We start from the raw sequence: 24,625 nt of genomic DNA, 5'->3' as shown, positions 1-24,625 counted from the left end.
ACGAGAGCAGATGGTGGATGAGGCGGCGTTGCTGTAGGTGAACAACGGTAGCATGGCGAGGGCGCGGACCTGGGCGCTCGCCTGCTTCATAGCCTGGGCAGTGACGCTCACTAGGGCGTACCTAATCCTCGTGCCCGACACCGCGCCGCCGGGACACCTCGTCCTCGACGCGGCCGTCTACAAGCTCGGATCCGAACGTACATATACTATAGATGTACACCGCACCGCAAACTTCGTCCACCACGTTCTCCGAGTCAATAGAACATCCGGCCTCGTCACTCTCAGGAAAAGACTACGATGCGACGGAGTCCTCTATCCCAATCTCTTCACTTTCTACGTCGACTCGACTTCGGAACGAATACGCGATATAGACTACTACAGTCTTCCTATTAGAATTCTAGTTACGGGCGAAGACTGCAGTAGAAGACATGCTGATCTCTATGATATTGACTTCGATAGGGTCTATGATCAAGATGATGCCGCCTTACAATATGAGGATGATCACATTAGAGACAAACGTGCGACACACTATTATCAACCAGAGATTATGGATTGGAGGTTAATAGAAGAGGAAGAAGAATTACTTTCTAGTCAATTTAAAGTGCTATCGACAGCGTATCCGTGGACGAATGCCGTTTTCGAGGACTTTGCTGCGAGGAATAGAAGTAGACACAAAAGATCTCTGCCATTACCTTTCGATATGGCCATAGATGTTAAGATAGCTGAGGCTAAGCAATGGATTTCTGAAACATATGCCAGTTTTTCTATACCGACAACGGATCGGTGGCAGGGAATATGTCTTAAACAATCTCAATTTATAAATTCTTTAACAGCTTTCCTTCCGCGAACTGTCCAAAAATTTTGTAAAGTTCAATTTCTGGATGTTAGCGACCCTAGGTTCGTGATCGAGAGCAGTCAGGGTGATCTTGTAGCGAGTAGCGATATGTGCATACAAGAACCGATGTGGAAGGTCTCTGTCCTATTCACTTTCAACTGTGACAAATCGAACATCGTGGACTCCGACCACAGACTCAAAATAGTTTACCATCATCAGGAACTAAACGATACAGATATAGCTCGTAGAGTGAAGAGAGAACTAAGAAACCAGTCCCCTTACTTCGAACAAGCTCTCTACGTGGCTTCTGTTGCTGAGGAACAGCCGCCAGGAGTCGTTGTTACAACTGTCAGAGCTCGGTAAGTGTCACACAAAGTTATTAAAACAATTTACTGTATGCGATATTAAAAATATTAAATTTACTTAAAAGGACTCTTAGATACAAAGCACTTAGAGGGTTTCGCATCCAGCCTTAAGGGAATTGACTATAAAAAGAAATGTCACGACTATAAAATTATTTTCAGTATTACTTCCCCCTGCCCCCAATGCCACTAATAGGCGTGCAGCTAACCGCTACGCTTCGTTCAATGATCCGTGAATGCCAGGATCATAACGACTTAACAGGATTCACATTATTAAACCTTTCACTACAGTGAAAGGTTTAATATTACAATACTGCCGCCAAAATGGGAAATAGTTTGCAGTCATCCTCTTAAAAAGACTATTAGAACAAATTGTAAAAGCTAACTTTGTTTGAATGAACGAATTAGTAGTCTATTACGACTAAGACTCAAGCGTAACATATGAACTTTTCTATAGGAAAATTATATCGTACGGTTTCCCTTGGTTAACTAACGGCATAACTTTTTGAAAAGATGGTCTGCTATTATATGGCAATGAATATCGAAAAAGATGCAGAAGTATTCATTCAAGCCACCAGACAAGTGGAACCTTGAATATGAAAAGTACAGTGTCCACAGTCCGAAAGATACAAACTATCCGCCGCGTCAATTGGCTCTAAGCTTGTTAGGCTTTTATGATGTCATCCATTTCATGACGCTGACGTCACGAGCCGGCGCACTGTTGCCAGACAATGGCCACCGGACCATAAAACTAAATTAGCTTAATTCATATTGATGATATTTGCATCATGCGCCCGACAGACATACAACTGTATGCGTATGACTACGTAATTCAGCCATTTTTTGCCCAAAAAATGCAAAACAAGTATCCGTTCTCATGATTCTTCACCATTCATCATTTTTGTCACATGTAAGACTGTACAAAAGGCTCTATACAACTACTATCATATCAGAAGACCAACATACTAACGACAAAGTTTTACCAATGGACTTCGTGAACATTTATCCAAAAACCCATATTAGGAACCGTTATCTCCATTACACATGTTAATTATCCTAAAAAATTTAATGGACGACCATTAAATATTCCACACTTCCTTAACAGGGACCCTGAGAATAGCCCAGTTACGTATTCAATGTCAAGCTTGTTGGACTCTCGCTCGGCGGGCATGTTCGCGGTAGACACCAGGTCGGGCGTGGTGACAACGCAAGCGAGACTCGACAGAGAGAGGTTGGACGTGCACTACTTCAGGGTGGTCGCGCAAGATGACACCTTCCCGCCTAGAAGTGGCACTACTACATTACAAGTAAGATAAGATGATAAAAAATCTAATATATAAAATTTCCATGTCACAATGTTAGTTACCGTACTCCTCCGAAACGGCTTTACCGATTTTTGCCAAATTTTATATTCGTATTCAGTAGGTCTGAGAATCGGCTACTATCTATTTTTCATACCCCTATTAAGTTTTTTTTATCTGCGTGCAGACGGAGTCGCGGGCGACAGCTAGTAATTTTGTAAAATCCTTTTGAATTTTTCCCGTAATTGGACATATCGGTAAAAAAAATATTGGCTTTGGTAACAACAGATGGCAAAATAGAATATTGAATCGATTTGGTTAGATAAAGTTATAATCATCATGAAATCATGAATACTCATTTTACAGGGCATTTACACTGACTTAAAACTTAATGTTATACGTATTTTGCTATTAGATAAACGTATTGGACTGCAACGACCACGCGCCAGTGTTTGAAATGCAGCAGTACGAAGCGTCAGTACGCGAAGGTGCCAGCGCAGGAACCACCGTCCTCACACTCAAAGCCACCGATCAGGACATCGGTAACAATGCACAGGTAGATGCTCATAAAATGCAACGTCATAACGATAGCGAGTGTTATTAGTATGTTCGGCTACCAATGTAAAAAAAAATCAGCAAATTTTCTACTTCTTTAAGAAACTGGCTCGTAAGAGCTGTTTTCTAAATCTGTTCATATGGAAGGAAATGAAGTTTATTTTTTTAAAACGAAGATATATGTAGTCATGTATTTAAACCAATTACAACTACATTGAAACTTTACTTTAACTTTTTACTTTATGTAGAGATTATGACGAATAGTAGAGGTACAAAAAACTAATAAACTTATTTTCTACAGGTTGAATATACAATAGACTCAGTGTCAGCGGACAATCTCAATCCAGGAGAAGTGAACGAATCTATAGAAGGTGATAACGAACAAATTAGCGCGCCAGACGTGTTCCGAGTGGACGGCAGGAGCGGCGCGCTGCTCACGAGGGCGCCTCTCGACAGGGAAAAAGTCTCCAGATACATTGTTATTGTAAAGGCGACGGATCAAGCAAGCCCTTTATCCGATAGACTCTCCAGCAGGTAATAGTTTAACAAATGAACTGTGGTCTAAATGATTAATTTATCACACTACAGAAACAAATTTCATTTTACTTAACTAACTACTGAAAGTATGTGTCATAAATAAATGAACTCACTAACTTTTTTAAGTAACCACAAATTGTTCTACTATTATATGTTTATACTCTGTTATATTTCCAGTGCCACGATCCACGTGAACATAATAGACGACAATGACAACTACCCTCAGTTCAGCGAGAAGACGTACACTGTCACTATCGACGAGGACATCAGCGTCTCCGATAACCCAATCATTGCCAAGATCAAGTATGATTACTTATTATTTCTCATTGAAACGCCAATTTAAAGAGTTGCAACATCTGTGGGCCTAGCAAAAATATTGTGTCATCGTCAATTATGTCTAAATAAATATGATATTTTTGGTGTATTGCTGCACAAATTTTAATAAAATTTTTATCGATGTTGATACGATGGCGATTGCCAATATTAGTGCTAGGCATACTGTAGCTAACATGTTACTTTTTTTTAAACTTGTAATCAACTATGAATTCACTTCTAAAAACAAAAGAGGAACTTTCCTACTAGATAAGAATATACCAGCACATTACCTTATGAAGTTTTACAACAGACTTCCATTAAAGATCCTTTAAAATATTCTCCGAACCGAGATAAAATTCAAATAGATAGTGTTTATTCATTGGCCGTCTTGGAAAGTTTTATCGTACGTTAGAACTCCTGCAGCGCCTGGACGTCGAAATTTATGCGTCCATAATAAATTGTTGCTTACAACTAGGATATTACGCTTCGTATACATTGCGTTTGCGGCTTTGTACAAATCTGTTCAATTTATAATAGCAGCAGCTACCGGTATTAAAACTTACACAATTTATCATACACATAAAACAAATCGAGTACCCACAACGTGGGAGGGGCTGGAAAGAGAAATAGCTTCAATAACTTTAAAATATACCATAACCTTCATCTAGCGAGACGAAGTGTATTATGCTAGAAAGATTATAAGATATATCTACACTGTCAATATTTTTTTAATCGTCTTACATAATTTGAACAGGATTTATAAAAGTTAATGTTAATAAGTAAAAAGAAATAAGAAATGTTTGCATTGTAAGGATTATAATTAAAGTCGTACTTATCTAACTTTATATACTAAAGTAAAACCTTTTATTGGTACAGGTAATACGTAAGTTTCATTTACCAAACACATTAACCAATACAAAGTTTAAAATGTATTCGACAGAATGGAACATAGACTTACATAAATAGTTTAAACTAAAACACGCTTCTACCAGTGTCTATTCTTTATTTCATGTCTTTTAAACTAACTTTTAAAGTCCACGAGTTAGTGGAAAATGTCTGTGAGAGTTTCCGAGACTAACATAGTTTACGTATAAGCAGTCGTTGTGCTAAAAGCTTTCTTAAAGTAACAACTTATGTTACACCGAGTAAACGATAATTGGACATATGTTGTCTTCTCTTTTCAAACATATCGTTTTCCTTGTCTTACAAATTTATCCTATTTTGCTTTAATATCAGTTATCTACACTTAAATTAAATAACCATGCAAGGAGTACGTTAATTAGCTTTACATAAACGCCTTCAACTTTCTACGTTGTTAGGGCCAGTGATGCAGACGTGGGTGCCAACGCTGCGATCCGCTACGCTATCATCGGAGGTAATACGCAGATGCAGTTTTCCATCGACAGCCTCAGCGGCGATGTAGCGCTGGTCAAACCCCTAGACTATGAACAAGTTCGCAACTACCGTCTAGTGATAAGGGCACAAGGTTTGTATAACTATAACATTGAACTTACTTAATTTAACATTATACGGTTTACTGTGGACACTTATTTCAATTAAAAATTCTAATAGATATTTTGTCAGCTTTGTGTTTTTCACAATTTTGTTTATCCACAGAGCAGTCTATGGTAAAACAAGCATAACAAACATAGTTACCACAATACCTAAAAAACGGAATAATGTGTTAACTCAAACGGTTTTACGAATAAATCGAATATTTTTAACAAAATGTAGATTTTGTATTTCAATCGAAAAACCATAAGCATGTTGTATGCCTGGTTTTACCTTAATTACATCGTTAGACGACTTATTGTCACGCGACTTGTTTGACGTTGACAAATAACTACAGATGGCGGCAGTCCGTCTCGGTCAAACACGACCCAGCTGCTGGTGAACGTGAAGGATGTAAATGACAACGCGCCAAGATTCTACACCTCGCTGTTCCAGGAGTCCGTCAGCGAGAATGTTCCCGTCGGGTACAGCATTGTCCGAGTAAGTTATAAACTTACAATGCCTTGTTACAATTATGTCTACCATTTGAAATACACGTATCCATCGTTAAGTTTGACCTACAATTCAGCATTTTTTCAATGATATTTCATTAGTTTTTTGTTGTGTTGTTATAATGTAAAATAGACACAGAGACACAGATTTACACAGACATTACCTACCACACAATTTATTGGTAAAATTACAAATCAGTAAGTGTGCTGTTGTGAAAGAAATTTATTTGGGTAAGGTTAATTTTAGAGCAGACCAAGTTCTTCTCCTAAAAAAGATGCAATGCATTTGATTTTAAAGTGTTCTTTCTTTCCTAGGTACAAGCTTACGACGCGGACGAGGGCGTGAACGCCGAGCTGACGTATACTCTAGCGGACAAGGAGTACAACGGCAACAACGACTTGCCGATCAGTATAGACCCACGCTCTGGCTGGGTCTACACCTCCGCGCACCTTGATAGAGAAGTCCAACCTAAATACCAACTGCAGGTGAACTACACGATATTGTACCACGATAATTAATGATAAGTTTTGTAAATCTCTGAAAGGAAAACTCTACTGTGGTCAATCAGGTAATTTTAGAATTAAAGGAAAAAACTTCTGGATGGAGAAAGGATTGGTAAAATACTTTTAAATAATAATTAAGGATGAACCTCGAAAATATAATATTTGCTATGTAATAAATTAGATTGCTAATAATGAATTTTTAATGTTAATCTTCATAATTCGTTCACAGGTAACAGCAACAGATGGCGGAGAGCCACCTCGTTCAGCCACGGCATCCGTGGTAGTTGTGGTGCAGGACGTTAACGACAACGACCCGGTCTTCTCGCCGCCGCAGTACGAAGTTGAACTGGCGGAGGATGAACCTCCCGGTACACCTGTTGTTACCGTCACTGCAACTGATGCTGATGAGGATAACAGGTAAACACTGCTTAGTAAACTAAAAAGGAAATATGTACTTATACAATTATTTTTCATTTGTTATATTTTAAGAGCTGGATCTTCTCACTCCATAATATTATTGTTTCGTTGTGTAAAGTTGAATTTACTTAATGTCAATGTCGATATTTCGAAACAGGGCTTCATGTTATTCTATTATTTATCAAAGCAAGCTGGCTATTTTGTCACTGAACAAAAATAAAAATGAATCAACAATGCAATAAACGAGCCCCTTTTTAGATTACATTACGAAATCACCGGTGGGAACACACGAGGTCGTTTCTCGATCACATCTCAGAACGGTCGAGGTTTGATCACGGTCGCGCAGCCGCTGGACTTTAAGCAGGAGAGACGTTATGTCCTCACTGTCACCGCGACTGACTCCGGCGGCCGCGCTGACACCGCCATGGTGCATATCAACATCACTGATGCCAATAACTACGCTCCGGTATTCGAAAATGCACCCTACACTGCTTCGGTGAGTTACTTTATAAATATTAATATGCTCTAATGTTATACTTGTACCTTAATGTGTCGTTTAATATATTTCAAGAGGCGAATAATATTTTAATGCTTCTTACTCATCAGAATTTTACTTTAAGAACTATTTGTATAGTAAAACATGGTAAAAATCCACGTTGACATAAATATAAGCAGAAGATGTTTGATTTTTAATTTTCGCTTCTCAAGTTGATTTACTGAGTCTCAATTTTTTTTCTCAAGATGGTTCTCGCCATATCATAAACACATTTACAATAACCACATAAAACTTTTAAAATTATGTCAGGTATTCGAGGACGCGCCAGTTGGTACGACAGTACTCGTTGTGTCGGCGACAGACAGCGATGTTGGCGTGAACGCGCAGATCACGTACAGCCTCAGCTCTGAGATCTCCAACGAGGCGGTCGCGCACCACGACCGAGAGTTCCTCATCAACCCTCACACCGGTGCTATTACAACTAACAAGCTGCTCGACAGGGAGACTATGAGCGGTGAGTAGCAAATGCGTTTAGCTGTTAAAAATTATGTACTGTATAAGTAATTGCATTTCACTAACTAGACCGAAACAGTGACGTTGTACTCGTGTACACAAAAAGTGAATTTTAGTTATTTTTTTATTTCTTCCAGGGTATCTTTTGACGGTAACCGCTCGCGATGGCGGTGTTCCATCTCTTTCTGATACAACGGATGTAGAGATATCAGTTGTAGACGTTAATGACAATGCACCAGTGTTCAAACAACAATTGTACACTTCCAGCATTATGGAGGATGCTCTAGTTGGTAAGAAATCGACATCAGTAATTGGTATAATATTTCATTAGAAAGAGTATACCTAATAATAGTACTCAGCAACAATACGGCGCCTGAATACGTAGGTATTAAAATAATTCCGTACTAATTTTGTCAGGTACATCAGTGACACAGGTGAGCGCGTCAGACGCGGACGTGGGTCTGAACGGGCGCGTGCACTACGAGCTGGCGGCGCGAGAACGCGAGGAGGGCTCGTTCGCGCTGGACGCGGCGTCCGGCGTCTTGCGCACCAACAAGCCGCTCGACAGAGAGTCTGTTGCTATCTACGACCTTAAGGCCCTCGCAATTGATGGCGGCACACCGCCTCAGAGCTCCACTGTTAGCATTTATTTTCTCCTTTATTATAATAAGCATTTGTTTCTTATATGCTTGCGCTTGTATTATGCCTCTTTATTATCTCTAAGTGGCTAAGGCCAGTGTCGGCCATTTCTAACTCTCAAATATAATGATTTCTTATTCATGTTATGGTTTACAGGTGATAATCCATATTAAAGTAGAAGACATTAATGACTCGCCGCCGGTGTTTGAAAGTGATTGCCTTACATTTTACATACCGGAGAATAGTCCTATAGGGACCACTGTCGGAGAAATACGCGCCCATGATCCGGACGAAGGAGCAAACGCTGTCATACATTACTCTATAAAAGGTAACTACTATTTTTGTAATACACTGGAAAATCCTAAACACGAATTCATTCACACTTTCATCTTTAGTTATCACTTAAAAGCACTCTACTTGTAGAAACCAAATATTCAAACACTATTAAATGTGCCTTATGACGCTCATTTCACTGTTATAAATGTTTTGTTACATTTATTTCATTAATAGAACACTTCTCGTTTTATTTTCCCTTTATGTTTTAAAAACACATTTTTATTGTTCTGATTATTTTGTTACTAGCACAAAACCACAGGGATTATATGGACTGTAAGTTCTTTTACAAATGCTTTATTAGTAAAAGAGCTTTAAAATTTATTTATGCTACCTACCATAAACAGAGTCTTGTTGAAACGAACATGTTTTTTTTTTTGGTCCAGGTGGTGACGATTCTAATAGTTTCTCATTAGAAACACGGCAAGGATCTGATAAAGCAGAGCTAGTAACGATGGTGGATTTAGATTATGAAAGTCCGAGGAAGAAATACGAGTTGGTAATTAGAGCGGCCAGTCCTCCATTGTGGAATGACGTCAGAGTAGAAGTGTTAGTAACCGATGTGAACGACAACGCGCCCATGATGAAGGATTTTCAGATTATTTTCAACAACTTTAAAGACTGCTTTCCTGTGGGACCCTTCGGTAGAGTGCCCGCTTACGATGCTGATGTCTCTGATAAGGTAAGTCAAAGAAAAACATCTTCGCAGACAGAATCTATTAAAATAAACAATATTCTTTTTAGCAATTTTTGTGTGATATTTAAAATGTTGATGGTTTAAAAGTTATTATAATAATATATAGTAATTAAAATTAATTTATTTATGTTACATTGCAGCTTCAATATCGAATTCTGTCCGGCAACAATGCAAATCTTGTTCTTTTAAACGAAACGACCGGCGCCATGACGTTGTCACCGCAACTCAATACTAACGTTCCCAAATTAGCAACAATGGAGATATCAGTAACAGGTACTGTAACCCTAACGAAGAACAGACATCTCAACTCTGACTTGTTAGACTTCGATTCGTAGCATTCTTTAATTATTGACATAATCACAGATTTCAGATCACAGTGGAGTATGCATAAGGCATTCCTCTCTGGAAAGAAAAAAAGATTTCAGATCACATGTCATAAAATGTAAATTTTCTTCCGACAGATGGCGTGAACGAAATAAAAGCGATGATGCAGCTGTCAGTGCGGCTGATAACCGAGGAGATGTTATTTAACTCGATCACGGTGCGGCTGAACGACATGACTGCGGAGCAGTTCCTATCGCCGCTGCTCGGCTTCTTCATCGACGGGTTGGCGGCCATCGTGCCCTGCCCCAAGGAGAATATCTATGTGTTCAGTGTGCAGGTTACTTTTGAACTTTTATAATATTAACTTATAGAGAAAATCAGGTAAATCTCGATCAGTCTTTTGCTAAGCCTTACTCACAAAGGTGTATTATTATTTTCTAAATATTGCACTAGGCAGTTGTCACAGAAAGGTTGTTCCGCGATGTCTCGCTATCTCTCCTATGTTATAACCACAATAATTATGTTTCCTGCATATTAGGACGATACCGACGTGACGGGCAACATCTTGAACGTATCCTTCTCTGCGCGACGGCCAGAGGCGGAGTTGTCTGCGTGGGGTGTGGGGGGTGCAGGGGGCGCGGAGCAGTTCTACTCGCCCACGCACCTGCGCGAGAGGCTATATCTCAACCGCGCCACGCTCGCTAGATTGGCTACAGTACAGGTAACAAATCTACTCGTAGTGGTAAGTCATTAGATGGTGTAACAGACCTCTAGAATTACTTTGTAACCAATCAAAGACTCATTGTGTCAGTTAATATTTTAGGTAAAACTATATGTACATTCGTTTGATAACGCAGGTGTTACCATTCGACGACAACGTGTGCATCCACGAGCCGTGCCTCAACTTCGAGGAGTGCCTCACCGTGCTCAAGTTCGGCAACGCCTCCGGCTTCATCAACAGCGACAGCGTGTTGTTCCGTCCCATTTATCCTGTCACTACATTCACCTGTCAATGTCCACAAGGATTTACAGGTGAGCACTCATCGTATATGGCTTACAGTTTTGATTCATTATTTTTAAATAATTTTTAATTGAGAGAACAATATGTGCTAATACAAGTGTATTGGCAATGGAATTTCATAGTCAAATAGATCTAAATACGAATTGTAATTGTTCTACAACTCTTCCATTATGCTTTTTGATAAGCTTGAAACGTAAAAGTCCTAACAAATAAGTACCTAACTGTGTTACTGTCAATAGTATTTTTATTGTACTTGTATATTTTGTAGGTCTTAGAGAACACTTTCTGTGTGACACAGAAGTAGATTTGTGTTATTCATCGCCGTGTGTCAACAATGGAACGTGTATACGACGCGAGGGTGGATACACTTGCGTGTGCGCGCCTGGATTTACCGGTATGTAATATGCTAAAAAATATATCATTAATATAAATAACTAATTATCATACATTAACCAAAATCGTCGAACTGGGTTACATCTGCTCGGTAAATCTGTTTAGCCACTAACCTAAAATATCCTTGAAGATATATTTAGCAAGAGATTTTAAAGATGTATCTTTAAAAGTGCTTTGTAGCTTTAATTTTTTTCAGTAATAAAACTCGTTAAAAATGTATTGATCCTTTGAGCCAGATATCGATGTCTCTTTCAGGAACGAATTGTGAGACAGTATTAACGAAAGCGACATGCGATTTGAACGGCGACGGAACAATCTGCCGCAGCGGGTCGCAGTGCGTGTCGCGCAGGGAGGGCGGGATCTTGTGTCAGGGATGTACGATCGACGCGGAGTACACGACTGCCATGTGTGAATTGAGAGCTCGAAGTTTCCCGGCTTCCTCGTTTCTGACGTTTCCCGGTTTGAAGAGAAGGCACAGATTTAACTTCAAATTGAAGTAGGTACATTTAGAATTCTTCATAGAGAAATCTAGCTTCTTATACTTGTAATAGGTGACTTAAAATACGAAATACTTCAGATTCGCGACCACGTCTCCCTCTGGGCTGCTGATGTACAACGGTCGTTACAACGAGCGTCATGACTTCGTTGCTCTGGAGACGGTGGCGAGCGACGCGGGCAAGGGGGGCGGGGAGGGGCTGCGCTTCTCTTTTGCCCTCGGCGGCGCTAAGACTGAGGTCACTGTCGCTGCGCACGTGGCTGACGGCGCCTGGCACACTGTTGAGATACAGTATTATAATAGGGTAGGTAGTGTAGATTAAGAATAAAATTTTAATCAATAAGCGTATTGACACAAACTATTACATGTATGACTTAAAAATGTATGTAACATTAGTTAGTCGTGTTAATAAATATTAATTTTCCAGACTGCAACTATGATACTTGATAACTGTGACAAAGATTTATCGTTGGCGGGTGCTAACGTATTCGGAATTAAATACGCATGCGCGAACTTTACGAGAAAAGAACTGCCACCGCGCTGTGATGTCCCCACTGAAACTTGTCACAGGTAAAAAAACATTCCTGTTATTATTATAATTTTCTTTTAATTAATTTAGTACAGTATTTAAAAGCAATAAGATATAGGCATTTACGTTATCGCAGATTCCTCGATTTAACCGGACCTCTACAAATTGGCGGTCTGCCGAACATCCCTACGAGTTTCCAAGTCAAGAACAAAGATTTTGTTGGCTGCATATCTGATGTCTATATAGACCATAAATTTCTAGATCTTAACAGGTAAATAAGTCAACTGAAATATACTTGTAAGTAAATCGGTAACAATTAACTTTTATTAGGTATTTCATAAATTATAACTGAAAATGTTTTCTTAAACGAAATGTTGCTTTAAAATATTAGCTAAAAACACATGTAAACTTTGTTTAGACTTATGTTAATCTCCTCTTCCTCTAGCGTAATAAGTCGCGTGGTGCTATATCTAAGAGAAGGTGAGGCCGCACCCGCCATTGAAACGACAGTTGCTTGACCGTTTAGTGGAAAAGAGTTGTAATTGACATTTATGTACCCAGCTACGTGTCAGACAATGGCACACTAGCTGGATGCCCGCAGAAGCGGTCACGGTGCAGCTCTACGCCGTGCCACCGCGCCGCCAACTGCACCGACCTCTGGGACTCCTTCCTCTGTGACTGTCCCGAGGGGTACTCTGGACATGACTGCTCCGAGAGTAAGTGCAGCATCGTTCGCCATGCTATGGAAATAAATAAATGTAAAATTGGAAATAAAAGTTGACGTTGAGGTTTCTTCAATTTCTTATGTAATTAGCGACGTCTGCGCCATGGCGGTTCAGCGGCGATGGCATGCTGTCGTTTAACCCGCTGTTGCGGCCCATCCAGTTGCCCTGGCTGAACGCGCTGAGCCTGCGCACGCGCCAACGCGACTCCTTCCTTATGTCCGTGCAAGTCGGACAGAACAGCAGCGTATTTATTAGTGTGAGTGTTCAAATTTTCCTAGGCGTATTATAAAAAGACTTCCGTTGTCTATACTAAGCCTTTCTTCGTACAGCTCAAATCGGGACTCCTGCACTACTCATATAACGGAGAAACGATGTTCCTACCATCGACTAACCTCGCAGATGGCAACTGGCATAGAATAGAGATTAAATGGCTGGGCACTGATATATCGGTTGTTATCGACTACGGCCTGAAGAGCGCGCTGCTACCAATGTTGGCGAATAAGATACAAGGACAGTACATCGGCAAGATCCTCATCGGAGGTCCTGACACCACAGCGGGCTTGTTGGCCTCAGAAGTTGGATATTTTGAAGGATGTATACAAGTTAGTACACTTAAAAATTAGTTTTCTATTGATTCAAACGTAATAACAAATATTCAAATGTTCAAATTTTTTTATCAGGATGTTCGAGTGGGCACAGCGCAGTCTCTACTCAACCGGCCAACAGTCCGAGAAAATGTTCGAGATGGATGTCAGTCGAAAGCAGATTGCTTGCTTTCAATATGTCCACCCTACGTAAGTATTTTATTTGTTACCGATCGTTTTGTACAGTTATGCCTGCAGTGAGTAAAATATAACCATCTCTTTTTTCTTCGTACAGAGTAAATGCGTGTCAGAGTGGGACAGTACGGAGTGCGTGTGCGAGCGCGGCCGCGTGGGGCCGCAGTGCGTGGCGGCGTGCGAGCTGCGCCCGTGCGGCCCGAACGCCGTCTGCGTGCCTGACGACACGGACAGGGGTTATAGCTGCAAGTGCGCTGAAGGATACATTATGACAGGTTTGTATCAGGAAACTATAGGAACTTTATTTCTTTCGTCTTTGTCATTAATTCCTCTCTTTTTACTATTCGCTGCATATCCTTTGACTTACCTTGTTTGATCTCTGGTACTTTCAAGAACATTAACTGACCCCCAACTTTTAGGTATCTAAAGTAATCTTTACATACTTAACCTTAATGTATTTCACGTCTTTGTTTATTGATGCAAGAATATTTTCCCAGTTGTTGTTAAAACGATGGCAGCTTATAAATTTGTTTAACTGAACTAGCCGAGGGTTGCATGGAGCATCGCGAGGAGGAGTGTCCGGGGGGCTGGTGGGGAGTGACGGGGTGCGGGCCGTGTGACTGCGACGCAGCGCGCGGATTCCACCCGCACTGCGCCGCTAAAGACGGTCGCTGTCGATGCAAGGTATGTTCTGATACATTGATGGACACCACGAGACACTCAATTAACTTCTCCATTAAATTAATCGTGACTCGTGGATATTTTTAGGAGAACCACTACAAGTCTCAGGAGGGCGAGGGGTGCGTGGCGTGCCAGTGCTACGCGGCGGGCTCGCTCAACAGCTCGTGCGAGGATACCAGTGGACAGTGCCATTGTCGCAGCGGAGTTATCGGCCGCGCCTGCGACTCCTGTTCCAACCTCTATGCAGAGGTCACACCTAACGCTGGATGTAAAGGTACCTGGGATAACATTATACACATATTTTTAAAAAGGGGATTAATGATATTATTCGTGCTAAAACTTTTCAATATTTCTTACAGTTATTTACGATGGATGTCCTCGATCTTTCTCAAACGGAGTATGGTGGCCTCGGACCAAGTTCGGAGTCGAAGCCATCACTGATTGCCCAACAGGTAAATTTCATGACATTGATTTGAATACTTTTCCAAACTCAAAACATAAAATTAATTAAATTAACATTATTTTAACTATCTCGCTTTAAAGGAAAATGTTCGTATGCTTAAAAGACTTGGTTTTTTAAAAGAGTATAAATTTTGATCGCTATACTGCAGGTTCCAGCGGCAGGGCGACGCGCATGTGTGACGAGGTGCAAGTGGTGCCATGGCAGGAACCCGACATGTTCAACTGCACCACTGAAACATTCTATCAGCTTCGCAAGCAGGTAATGAATCATTTTGTAAACGCTTAAAGAGTTATTGTCTATAGCAAAGATTTGTGTTTTAATACGATAATTGTACATTAACTGTGAAGATTAATCTGTTCTCTTTATCCAGTAAATTTCCTGCAATCTCACTAAATAGAGACTTGTATACACTCTATAATATGTAGCTGCTGATTTACTGATATATCTAACAATGACACATTTAGCTACACAAGATCGAGACGGGCGAGTTAACAGTGAACACGTTCGTGAGCGTTCGTCTCGCGGAGGAGGTGTGGGCCGCGTGCGCGCGCACCGCAAGGCTCTTCGGCGCAGACGTGCTGGTGGCGGAGGGCATCCTGCTGGAGCTGCTGCGCCACGAGCTACGTCAGGCCGGCCTCAATCTTACACACAGTCAGGATAAGGATTACGTCCGGGTGAGTTGCGTGTAGCATTAACTGACCTTTAGGAATGAGTCAACGTAAGAGAGAACATAAAATAAAGAAAATGTTTCTTCCACAGAACATAATCAAATCAGCAAACACTATCCTAAACATCGAGTACGACAAGGAATGGCAACGCATTAGGAAACTGACCGGCCACGGCGTCGAACATTTACTGCAAAAGTTTGACAAATATATAGCAGTGCTCGCGGAGAGTCAGCACGATACTTATACAAGCCCATTTGAAATCGTCACCAGTGATTTAGGTGAAATGTTTAAATTTTGAATGACCGTTTTAATGTACACAATTTTAGTCTTCGAATTTATTAATTTGCATGTTTTATAATTATTACAGTAATTGGAGTAGATATTGTAACAGCAGAATCGATTTACGGTTTCGAACCTACACAATTGAACCGTTACAGCGGAGAAACTATAACAACTGAGCGTGTGGTGCTACCGGACACTTCGGCATTCATACATTCTCCCATACAACCTGGTTACTATAGCACCGGCAAAACGAAAACAAAAAAGCCATTGAGTCCAACAGTGTCATTCCCAAAATACAACAACTATGTCAAGAATAAAAACAAGTTCGATAAATATTCAAGGGTACTACTACCACTGGATCTGCTTGGTATTAATAGCAATACGGAAGGTGAGTTGAATCCATTAAAAATAAATCCATGACGCAAAAAAACGAATTTCTTAATCTCTCTGTTACGTAAGTTACCTTGTAATTTCATCCATCATAATTGCAGAAAACATAGTATCAGGATATGAGTCGCGTGCTGTATTCGCATACATGCAGTACTCGCGCAACACATCGCAGCTGTTGCCGCTGCGGACCGACGACTCCGTGAGCCGTCGTTGGGGCGTCAACGTCACGCTCGGCTCACCAGTGCTGCAACTCGCGCTCTTCGTACCCGAACAAGTCTGGAGGAAGGAGGCCAATGATAACGATAGTCTCGACATTAATGATATAGCAGGTGAGATTCGGGATTACCAATGTCCGGCGGACGTTTCAAATTTAAACCCAAATTACGATACTAAGTGGCATGAATCTTATGTGTTAAAATTTGATATTGGCATTAATACTACTGTTTCGCATAAAGAAAATTAATCGCGCTTGCTTATCTTCATCTTTTACATTTAAAAGATTGAATTGTATTTATTTCAGGCGTTGTCTACGCCAATAAAGGCCAGAATCATCAATCGCAAACAAACAACGTCGGATCCAACTCTCAATCAAGAAACCCTTGGTCGCATTCCAACGAAGACGACAACAATGAAAATCACGGACCTATTGTTATTCAACCAGCATTCAAAAAACAAGACAAAGTTGAAGACACGGAAAATTTAAAAGAAAACAATTCTACGTACGGCACCGAAAAGGCTATTAAAATCGACAGCGACGGCTTGAAAGTTATGGCTCTTGTTATGGAACCCAACGATAAAACCAAAGATGGAATTAATTCTAGCAAAGAAGTGGATAAAAAGAGGCTGATCTATAAAAGTCTAAGCGGTATTAGGTTGAAGAAACCTATCAGATTGCAATTATGGTTGGATATAAACAGAGAAACATTTGGTTCAAGAACCAATCCACAATGTGTTCATTGGTCGACGTTGAGAGGGTAAGATTCCCTTTTTCGATATAAATAAAGCAGCTTAATTGGAATGTGTTTAGTTTTAATAATAATAATCTGAATACAATATGTTAATTCGACATTCCTTTTAATTACTTAGGTCTGGCGAATGGTCGCGTGTCGGTTGTCACACTGAAATAGACTACGACTGGTCACCTTACTCAGATGAACCTCTGCGTATTAATTGTACATGTAATCATCTATCGACCTTTGCTGTATTGGTCGATGAAGTTGATATTGAGGTTTGTATATACTAAATGTACTTTCAGCCGATTTTATCGATTTCAAATATTTGAAAGTTGCTTACTTTAGTTCCGAATATTATCATATTATTGTTATCAATATGTTTATTGAAAATTTGATATTGCCAGTTGATACCGGAGCCGTCCTTGTTGGAGTCGGTGACGTCATACACGGCGTTCAGCATCTCGCTGCCGCTGCTGCTGGTGACGTGGGCGGCGCTGTGCCTGATGCGGGGCGGCGCCGCCACCGTCTCCAATTCGATACACAAGCATCTCATATTCTGCGTCTTCATGGCCGAGCTGCTTTATCTCATCGCGCTCAAAGCAAGGAATTCTTTGGTGCAAAACGAGGTATACTGCATACTTATTAAACCAGTCACTTAGTTTTGATGTTAAATACTCAATCTACACTGAGAGACGTCCTTTGTGGCCGTTTAACAGCTCGGAGTACGGCAATAAATGAGGTTTTTTTTTTAAGTGACTATATTTTTGTATGTTCAGTTCGGTTGCAAGGTGATTGCGATGTCGCTGCACTACTGGTGGCTGGCGGCGCTGGGCTGGGCGGGGTGCGAGGCGTGGCAGCTGCGCCGGCTGCTGCGCGAACTGCGCGACGTCAACCACGGCGGACTGGCCGCGCCGCTCGCCGCCGCATACGCCGCGCCCGCAGTCGCCCTCGCGCTCGCGGCAGCGCATACCCCGCATCAGTACGGCAACGCGCTGTTGTAAGTCACTCCCACACGTCGGACTTGAAACACGTTGACAATGCAGTGCGCCCAGATGTGTGGTAAATGTTACGTATTTGAGTGCAGCTGCTGGGTGAGCTGTCACGAGCCGGTGGTGTGGTGGGTGGTGGTGCCGGCCGCGGTGTACGCCGCCGTCGCCGTAGTGTTCCTCGCGGGGGCCACGCGCGCCGCCTTCACCGTCAGGGATCACGTCACAGGATTCGGCAACTTAAGGTTGTTACCTTCGATTTTAAATTCGACTGATTGTTAATAAATAGTTAATATCGAATTTTGGTAATGTCCATTAGCTCATAGAGTTTGATGAATGAACATTTGTATCAGGATGCTGCTCGCCATCAGTATCATCTGCTTACCGCTGCTGTGCGTGTCGTGGGCGAGCGCGCTGGTGCTGGGCAGCGAGGCGGGCGAGCGCCGCAACGCGCTCAGCTCGCTGCTGGCGGCCGCGGTCACTCTGCACGCCGCCGCCGCCGCGCTCGGACACGTGCTGCTCAACGTGCGCGTGCGCGACAACCTGCGCAGGTACACATTATTTCCTTTTCCTTGAGTACTTATATTTTGTTGCAAAATTATGTAGTAAAATTATTGTTTCAGGACTGTTCTCAGATGCATGGGCAAGAAGGTTCCGCTCGCGGACACGTCTATTATAGTCAGCTCAAGCGCTGCGAACCTCTCTCAAGCAAACAGGTATTAATTAACACTGGTCACAAGGTCTAAAGTGTTACAGTGGTATACATATACGACTTACATCCTCTTTATCTTTAGATCTGCTCTGGCCTACCACAGCGGCGAGACTGGCCGGCAGCTGCGCAATATAGGAATATCTGCATCGTCTACAACTTCGCGCTCTACAACTAAAACAAGCTCCAGCCCTTATAGGTAACATTATAGTACATTTGTCTTGATTTTTCCATTCCACTTATCCGCTCCGATCCAAATTCCGAACAATGAGTAATACTTGTAATTTTTACAGCTGACGATACAACATAGGTTTTTTGATTTTTTTCTTACCGTAAGCTTTATAAATTCAGGTGATTATCGTTATGTCTGTTATTTAAATTGGTTATTTCTGTGTATAACTTTTATGTGACCTTTCCTTGTAGCCGCAGTGACGGGCAGCTGCGTCACACGAGCACGTCGACCTCCAACTACAACACAAGCGCCAGCGACATGCCCGCCTACCTCAGGGGCTTCGACTCCTCGCTGCACACCAGGAAAGATGGTAAGACATCATATTGCGGTTTTCACTGTAGCCCAGAATTTAAATAGACGCACCTTTCTGTTACCATTTGAAACGCAAATTGTTTCAGTAACCACTGATCAACGCCTGGGAGTAGACCGACTGAGTCCATGTTAAGGGTCTGTCAGCAAGTCACTCAGTATCAAAACGTTAACCTTACAAACAGCTCTTTATAAAAAATGTTTTTGTCAAAAGATGAAGGGCGGCGTCGTCGCAAGCGTGCGGGGGAGGGCGCGGGGGGCGAGCGCGAGGGCGCGGAGGGCACTGAGGGCACCGACAGCGACAGCGACAGCGCGCGCAGCCTCGACCTCGCGTCCAGCCATTCCAGCGACGACGACGAGACCAGCACGCGCCGCTCCAGTCACCCGCCCTCGGCCAACAGTCAGTTGAAATACCAATACACTATTGTTATGGTTTATGATGCAACTATTGAGTTATTGAGGTATTCCCTACAGTCTGCTTAAAGTGTTTTTCATCAACACAGGGGAGCGCAACGGCAGCAGCAACGGAGGCAGCTATCTGCCAAACATCGCGGAAGGCGCGCCTCTCGGCACTGCGCCTCGCTGGCCCTCGCACATCAGAGAAGGTAACCTCTTTTACATTGAATCTTAATAGAAAGTTCCAGATCACTTGTCACGTCTTTAACACCACCACTAAACTTGTGTTCGCCTTTAGAAGGGAATCGTCCGGACATGGGCCACTGGTCCCAGGAGACGGGGTCGGAGCAGGATGCGCTGAGCGCTGCGTCGCCGTCGCCCAACCCGCTGCCCAACCCGCTGCCGGCGCAGCTGCCGCCGGACCTCACCTCGGGCGTCTACCTCGGCCGACATCGCCTCAAGCCCTCCATACTAGAGAACGTCCATGACACTTACGTTGCGAGTGTCGATGCCTCGAGACTGCCTCTTGACAACAGGTTTGTACATGTACATGATAACTTCTGGGATTTCTTTTAAAGTATACAGTGTGGTATGGAAGAATATGATTAACTAATTGTCTGATGTATCTTGGCTTGGTCATCACAGTTATCACTCAAATTACGTCGCAGCATGTTCTAAAAATTTTTAAAAGATAGAAAAATAGTGGAATTTGTGAAAAGAAAATTGAAATACCTTTTTGAAGACTAAACGATAAATATTTTTATAACTCTCTTACTTTCTAGATATGGTGTAATGGACGAGGAGTTGATGTACGGCGTATTGCCCAATGACACTGAGAAACAAATACCTTACGACCCCAACTACCCCATGTCGCCTACAATGTACAGACTGCCACAAAATCCTTACGGCTCCAAAACTTATCTACCCGCCTCAAGAACTTCAGAATACGGCTACAGTCCAACGAAGTATTTGAACGGTGACCCCAATGTATATGGTTCAAGGGATTTCCGGGACTCAGGAGTGACCACGAGGGATCATGATGGTTACCCCTCGCGGGATTTCAGGGACTCCGGCATAGCGACTATGTTGAAAAATGATTATCAAAGAAAGATGGAAAGCCACTACGGCGGGGACTACAATGATAGAATGTCGGAAGGATCGGACAAACTTCACACACACGACAAATATCTGTTCCCTTACACGGGTAAGTGTAGCTGAATAAGTACCGATTGTGTGGATTTTGTTTTGCCTTTAATTTTAATTTAAAGCGTTTTTAATTATTATTTTTTTCACATTTTTTTAGTTGGCAATATAATATGTGCAATTGTTTATCCAATTGCCTTTTGTTTTTATTTATGGTAATTAGTTTAGCACGTTTGTATATTTTACTTTAGCGGAGGAAGATCACATAGGTATGCGCGAGGGTGCGCACGCGTCACACGCGCGCCTCAACACACACTCAGGTACGTACACAAATGACACAACTCTCACGTGTACCTAGTTAAAAAATCTCTCATTTGACGTTTCATTTGTGAACCTAAATAGATAATCTAATGCACATACCTTTTGGCACAAACTTCCAAGTATATTGTTACTAAAATAGTCACATTAATGTTTGGGTTACAGGTGAAAATCAACAGCAAATGGCGCCACTGGCAACTATGGGAGAGACCAGCGAGTAAGTTTCAACACTTTTTATCACTTTTTTTATTTCTATAATATAATTGTTCTATGTTTAGAATCATTAAAGCATGGGTTCTTCAAAATTTTATCATTTTGCATGTTTCCAAAATATATCATTGCTGACATGTAATTCAAATTCATATTTCATTAGTGCATCGGCTGACATGTATTGGAATTGTCTATGCCAATTTTCAAATAATTTATTGTATAAAAAAAATATTCTTTTATTTGTATCCGCCTTAGTCCTTTATTTAATCATTTTTTACCATGATTTGCAATCAATTAATATACTACTTTAGTCATTTGCTTCTTTACTAATAATGTTTGTGTTTATTCTTGAAACAGTACGAAGAAACTAAAAAAAAGTTATAACAAGACAAATTCGTACAAGATAACTCTACTCTATAAATGTAATTTTTTTTCAGATTTCAATTTTCTGTGACAATTATAAATTAAAACAATCAATACGCCTGCAAATCTAAAGGGACCTTACTTGATTTTCAAATGTATACAAAATATTATATTGTTTATTTAACACAATGTTAATTTCAATAACGTGTAACAAATTCTCAATAGATGGTGGCGGTTATATGAGAAAAATTCATTATAAATCATCTTTTGCTTTGCTAACTGGTGGTGTTGCCGTGCGCAAAATCATCTGCAACCATCGTAGGGATGAGGTAAACTTATATTTAATGTTATTGTGCATGTAATATATATTAAAATATATTTTAACTACGTTCGGATACATTTATCGCACAAAACATCTGTGCACGCGATTTTACGACACTAATTTCACATTCATTTTATTCTTTACACTCTTTTACTATCGAATTTTAAAAGAAAATGTTTCCGAACGTAATTCTAGGGTATTTTGGTGGTGATGTGATGATTATGAATTTAATGTAAGTCTTTAAAATTGTAAAAGAATTATGTTAATTAAGTCCCCATTCACTAGGGCGCTTTTTAAAAAAGCGTTCAAATAGAACAAATGAATTTCCACGTATTTGTTCATGTGGTAGCGCTTTTACAATGGGACGCTTTTTATTGTTCCACGAACGAAACAAGGGTGAATTTTAAGCGTCGCTCCAGAGCCGCCAACGCCGAATTTTAGCGCGGCATTAAAAAAGTGCCGGTACAAATAAGTTTTTGGACGTAGTGGAATAAAAAAATGTATATATCTAAGATCTGATTTGTAAAACAAGTTTGAAATACTAAAAGTTAGAAATAGTGTGTTGATGATTATTAATTTATAAATATTATAATTAATTTTTACGTAATATGAATTTAAATAAAATGAACAACCGATAAAGACAGTTGTACCGTTCTAGGAAATCTACTACTGAAGACGACGCAGAAACCCGAGTATGAAGACAACATTAGTACAAGATTTCCAATGAATCTCAATTAGTTAAATAATTTATTTAATTTTGTTGTATTGTAGTTCGGATACTATCAACTAAGTAGTTCTTATGAATTTCTATAAAGACTGTCACAACTCGATACCCACTGCCATAGCGTAGCAAGTAACGGCTATTTATTATTGTCTATGCTTTAAATAGATTTAGTTATAATTTTAATCAAGTGTGTTTATAATTTTCCTCATAAAATATATAAGTAACCGCGACTTTCCACTACTGAAACAACTGTGAAACATATTGTTATCCCGTTCATACTCTTTGGAAAAACAGAGATAACTATATGTTTTTGTGTAGTTGTTTCAGGAGAGGAAACTTAGAGCAGACTTTTATTAACCGAATTTCATTTTAAAGTTTTGATTTTTCAAAGAGTAGAATAGAACATTTAGGTAATAATTAAACACACCCAGCACCGCGACGACCGCACAGCGTCCAACCGTTATTCATCACAAAATTTGGGTTAACGCACCATGGCCGACCAGTTTGATTGGATGCCTTACAAGTCTCTGTCATTTCTCTGTAAACTTTAAAAATTGACAGTTGCATTTATTACTATTAATTAATTTAATTTAAAAATAAGAATTGTACTGCAAAGTACTAAAGCTCAATTCATGACGTTTTACGCATGACATGTTTATATTTGAAATACATTTTACACTTTAATCCGGGTGTTGTGCAAAGATTAAATGTAATTCATTAGTAAAATGACATCCAAAGGCAGTCATGTAAATAATTTAGCAGTTTAATAGCTTTATTGTGTAAAAGTAAATTAATGCAAGATGTTAAACAATTTATTTTTATATAAGAGAAACCAAAACTATCGAGTGAATAGCATGCTATTCAATGTTCAATGATAAAGTTAGTGCATAAGAAATATAGAACGTAAAATTGAAGTTGTATGAAATGATAGTTTTCAGAAAAAATTTAGTGTTGTAAATAGTTGATTTTAAACGAGTGTTTGTGTGCATTTTGTGCGTTTTAACGAAGAGTCCACCTATTTTGTAAATATAATAGAATTTTTACACTTCCTATAGTTTTTATTTAGTTATTTTTAGGGAACTCAAAGCTTTAAAAGGCTTTGTTGTATAAATATTTTCCAACATTGCCATATTGTTTTTAAATATTGCACGACATACACAGTTTCTTAGTAAATGAATAAAAAATATCCTTCTTTTTTTCAGAAACCTCTTTTAACGTAAACATCATCTCAAATTACAATGGCAATTGATGTAAAATCAAATATCTTGCTCAGAATCTCGTACTAGGCGTAGGATTTAGTAAATAAGTTGAAAATATGCTTCGAAAATACAATGCAATACGCAAATTTTGGCTCATTTCAATTTATACATTCCGCTTCGTGATAAACTCGATCGTAGATACCTCTTTTTGGAATTGTATAGTATAGCTGTACATCTAAAGTGTTTTATATTGAAATAAAATATTTTATTGCTAAATTAAACATGTTGTATTATTTCTCCTTTGTATTACTGCTGCTCCATAGATTAAAATGTGTATTATAAATTGAGAAAAAAGACGGCGATGCGGCTCACCACCCGTTCCGTCTCCCGAAATGGCGAAAAGTGGATTGCGGAGGTTAATTTGGCCACACTAAATGGAGGTCCATGATCTCTGACTACCCCTATGGGTTACAGGCGTGAGTTGTGTTAAAATTGTCACAGGG

At 40.3% G+C, this 24,625-nt stretch overlaps 1 protein-coding gene across 1 annotated transcript; it reads left to right on the top strand.

Annotated features, from left to right (window-relative positions):
• Window positions 1–24,065, top strand: LOC106716004 (protocadherin-like wing polarity protein stan). Its single transcript, XM_014509421.2, has 53 exons — window positions 1–1,194; window positions 2,303–2,504; window positions 2,914–3,054; window positions 3,355–3,587; window positions 3,768–3,893; window positions 5,225–5,391; window positions 5,755–5,897; window positions 6,224–6,394; window positions 6,642–6,829; window positions 7,088–7,325; window positions 7,635–7,839; window positions 7,976–8,128; window positions 8,256–8,476; window positions 8,634–8,805; window positions 9,197–9,492; window positions 9,648–9,780; window positions 9,969–10,168; window positions 10,370–10,552; window positions 10,689–10,863; window positions 11,121–11,246; window positions 11,501–11,741; window positions 11,823–12,045; window positions 12,169–12,311; window positions 12,407–12,541; window positions 12,832–12,986; window positions 13,085–13,251; window positions 13,325–13,597; window positions 13,676–13,789; window positions 13,875–14,049; window positions 14,319–14,458; window positions 14,543–14,729; window positions 14,815–14,907; window positions 15,067–15,176; window positions 15,383–15,592; window positions 15,678–15,864; window positions 15,954–16,256; window positions 16,360–16,587; window positions 16,779–17,232; window positions 17,345–17,486; window positions 17,616–17,837; window positions 17,988–18,208; window positions 18,296–18,442; window positions 18,551–18,748; window positions 18,821–18,913; window positions 18,992–19,105; window positions 19,330–19,448; window positions 19,662–19,847; window positions 19,951–20,052; window positions 20,142–20,379; window positions 20,626–21,047; window positions 21,238–21,306; window positions 21,470–21,521; window positions 22,858–24,065. Exons 1-53 carry the CDS (start codon window positions 53–55, stop codon window positions 22,895–22,897), a joined length of 10,518 nt encoding a protein of 3,505 aa, XP_014364907.2. The 5' UTR covers window positions 1–52; the 3' UTR covers window positions 22,898–24,065.
• Window positions 24,066–24,625: the final 560 nt, after the last annotated feature.

The sequence above is a fragment of the Papilio machaon genome, chromosome 6 (genome assembly GCF_912999745.1).
Source record: "Papilio machaon chromosome 6, ilPapMach1.1, whole genome shotgun sequence".
NCBI lineage: Eukaryota > Metazoa > Arthropoda > Insecta > Lepidoptera > Papilionidae > Papilio > Papilio machaon.
This window is presented reverse-complemented; position numbering and strand designations above follow the sequence as displayed.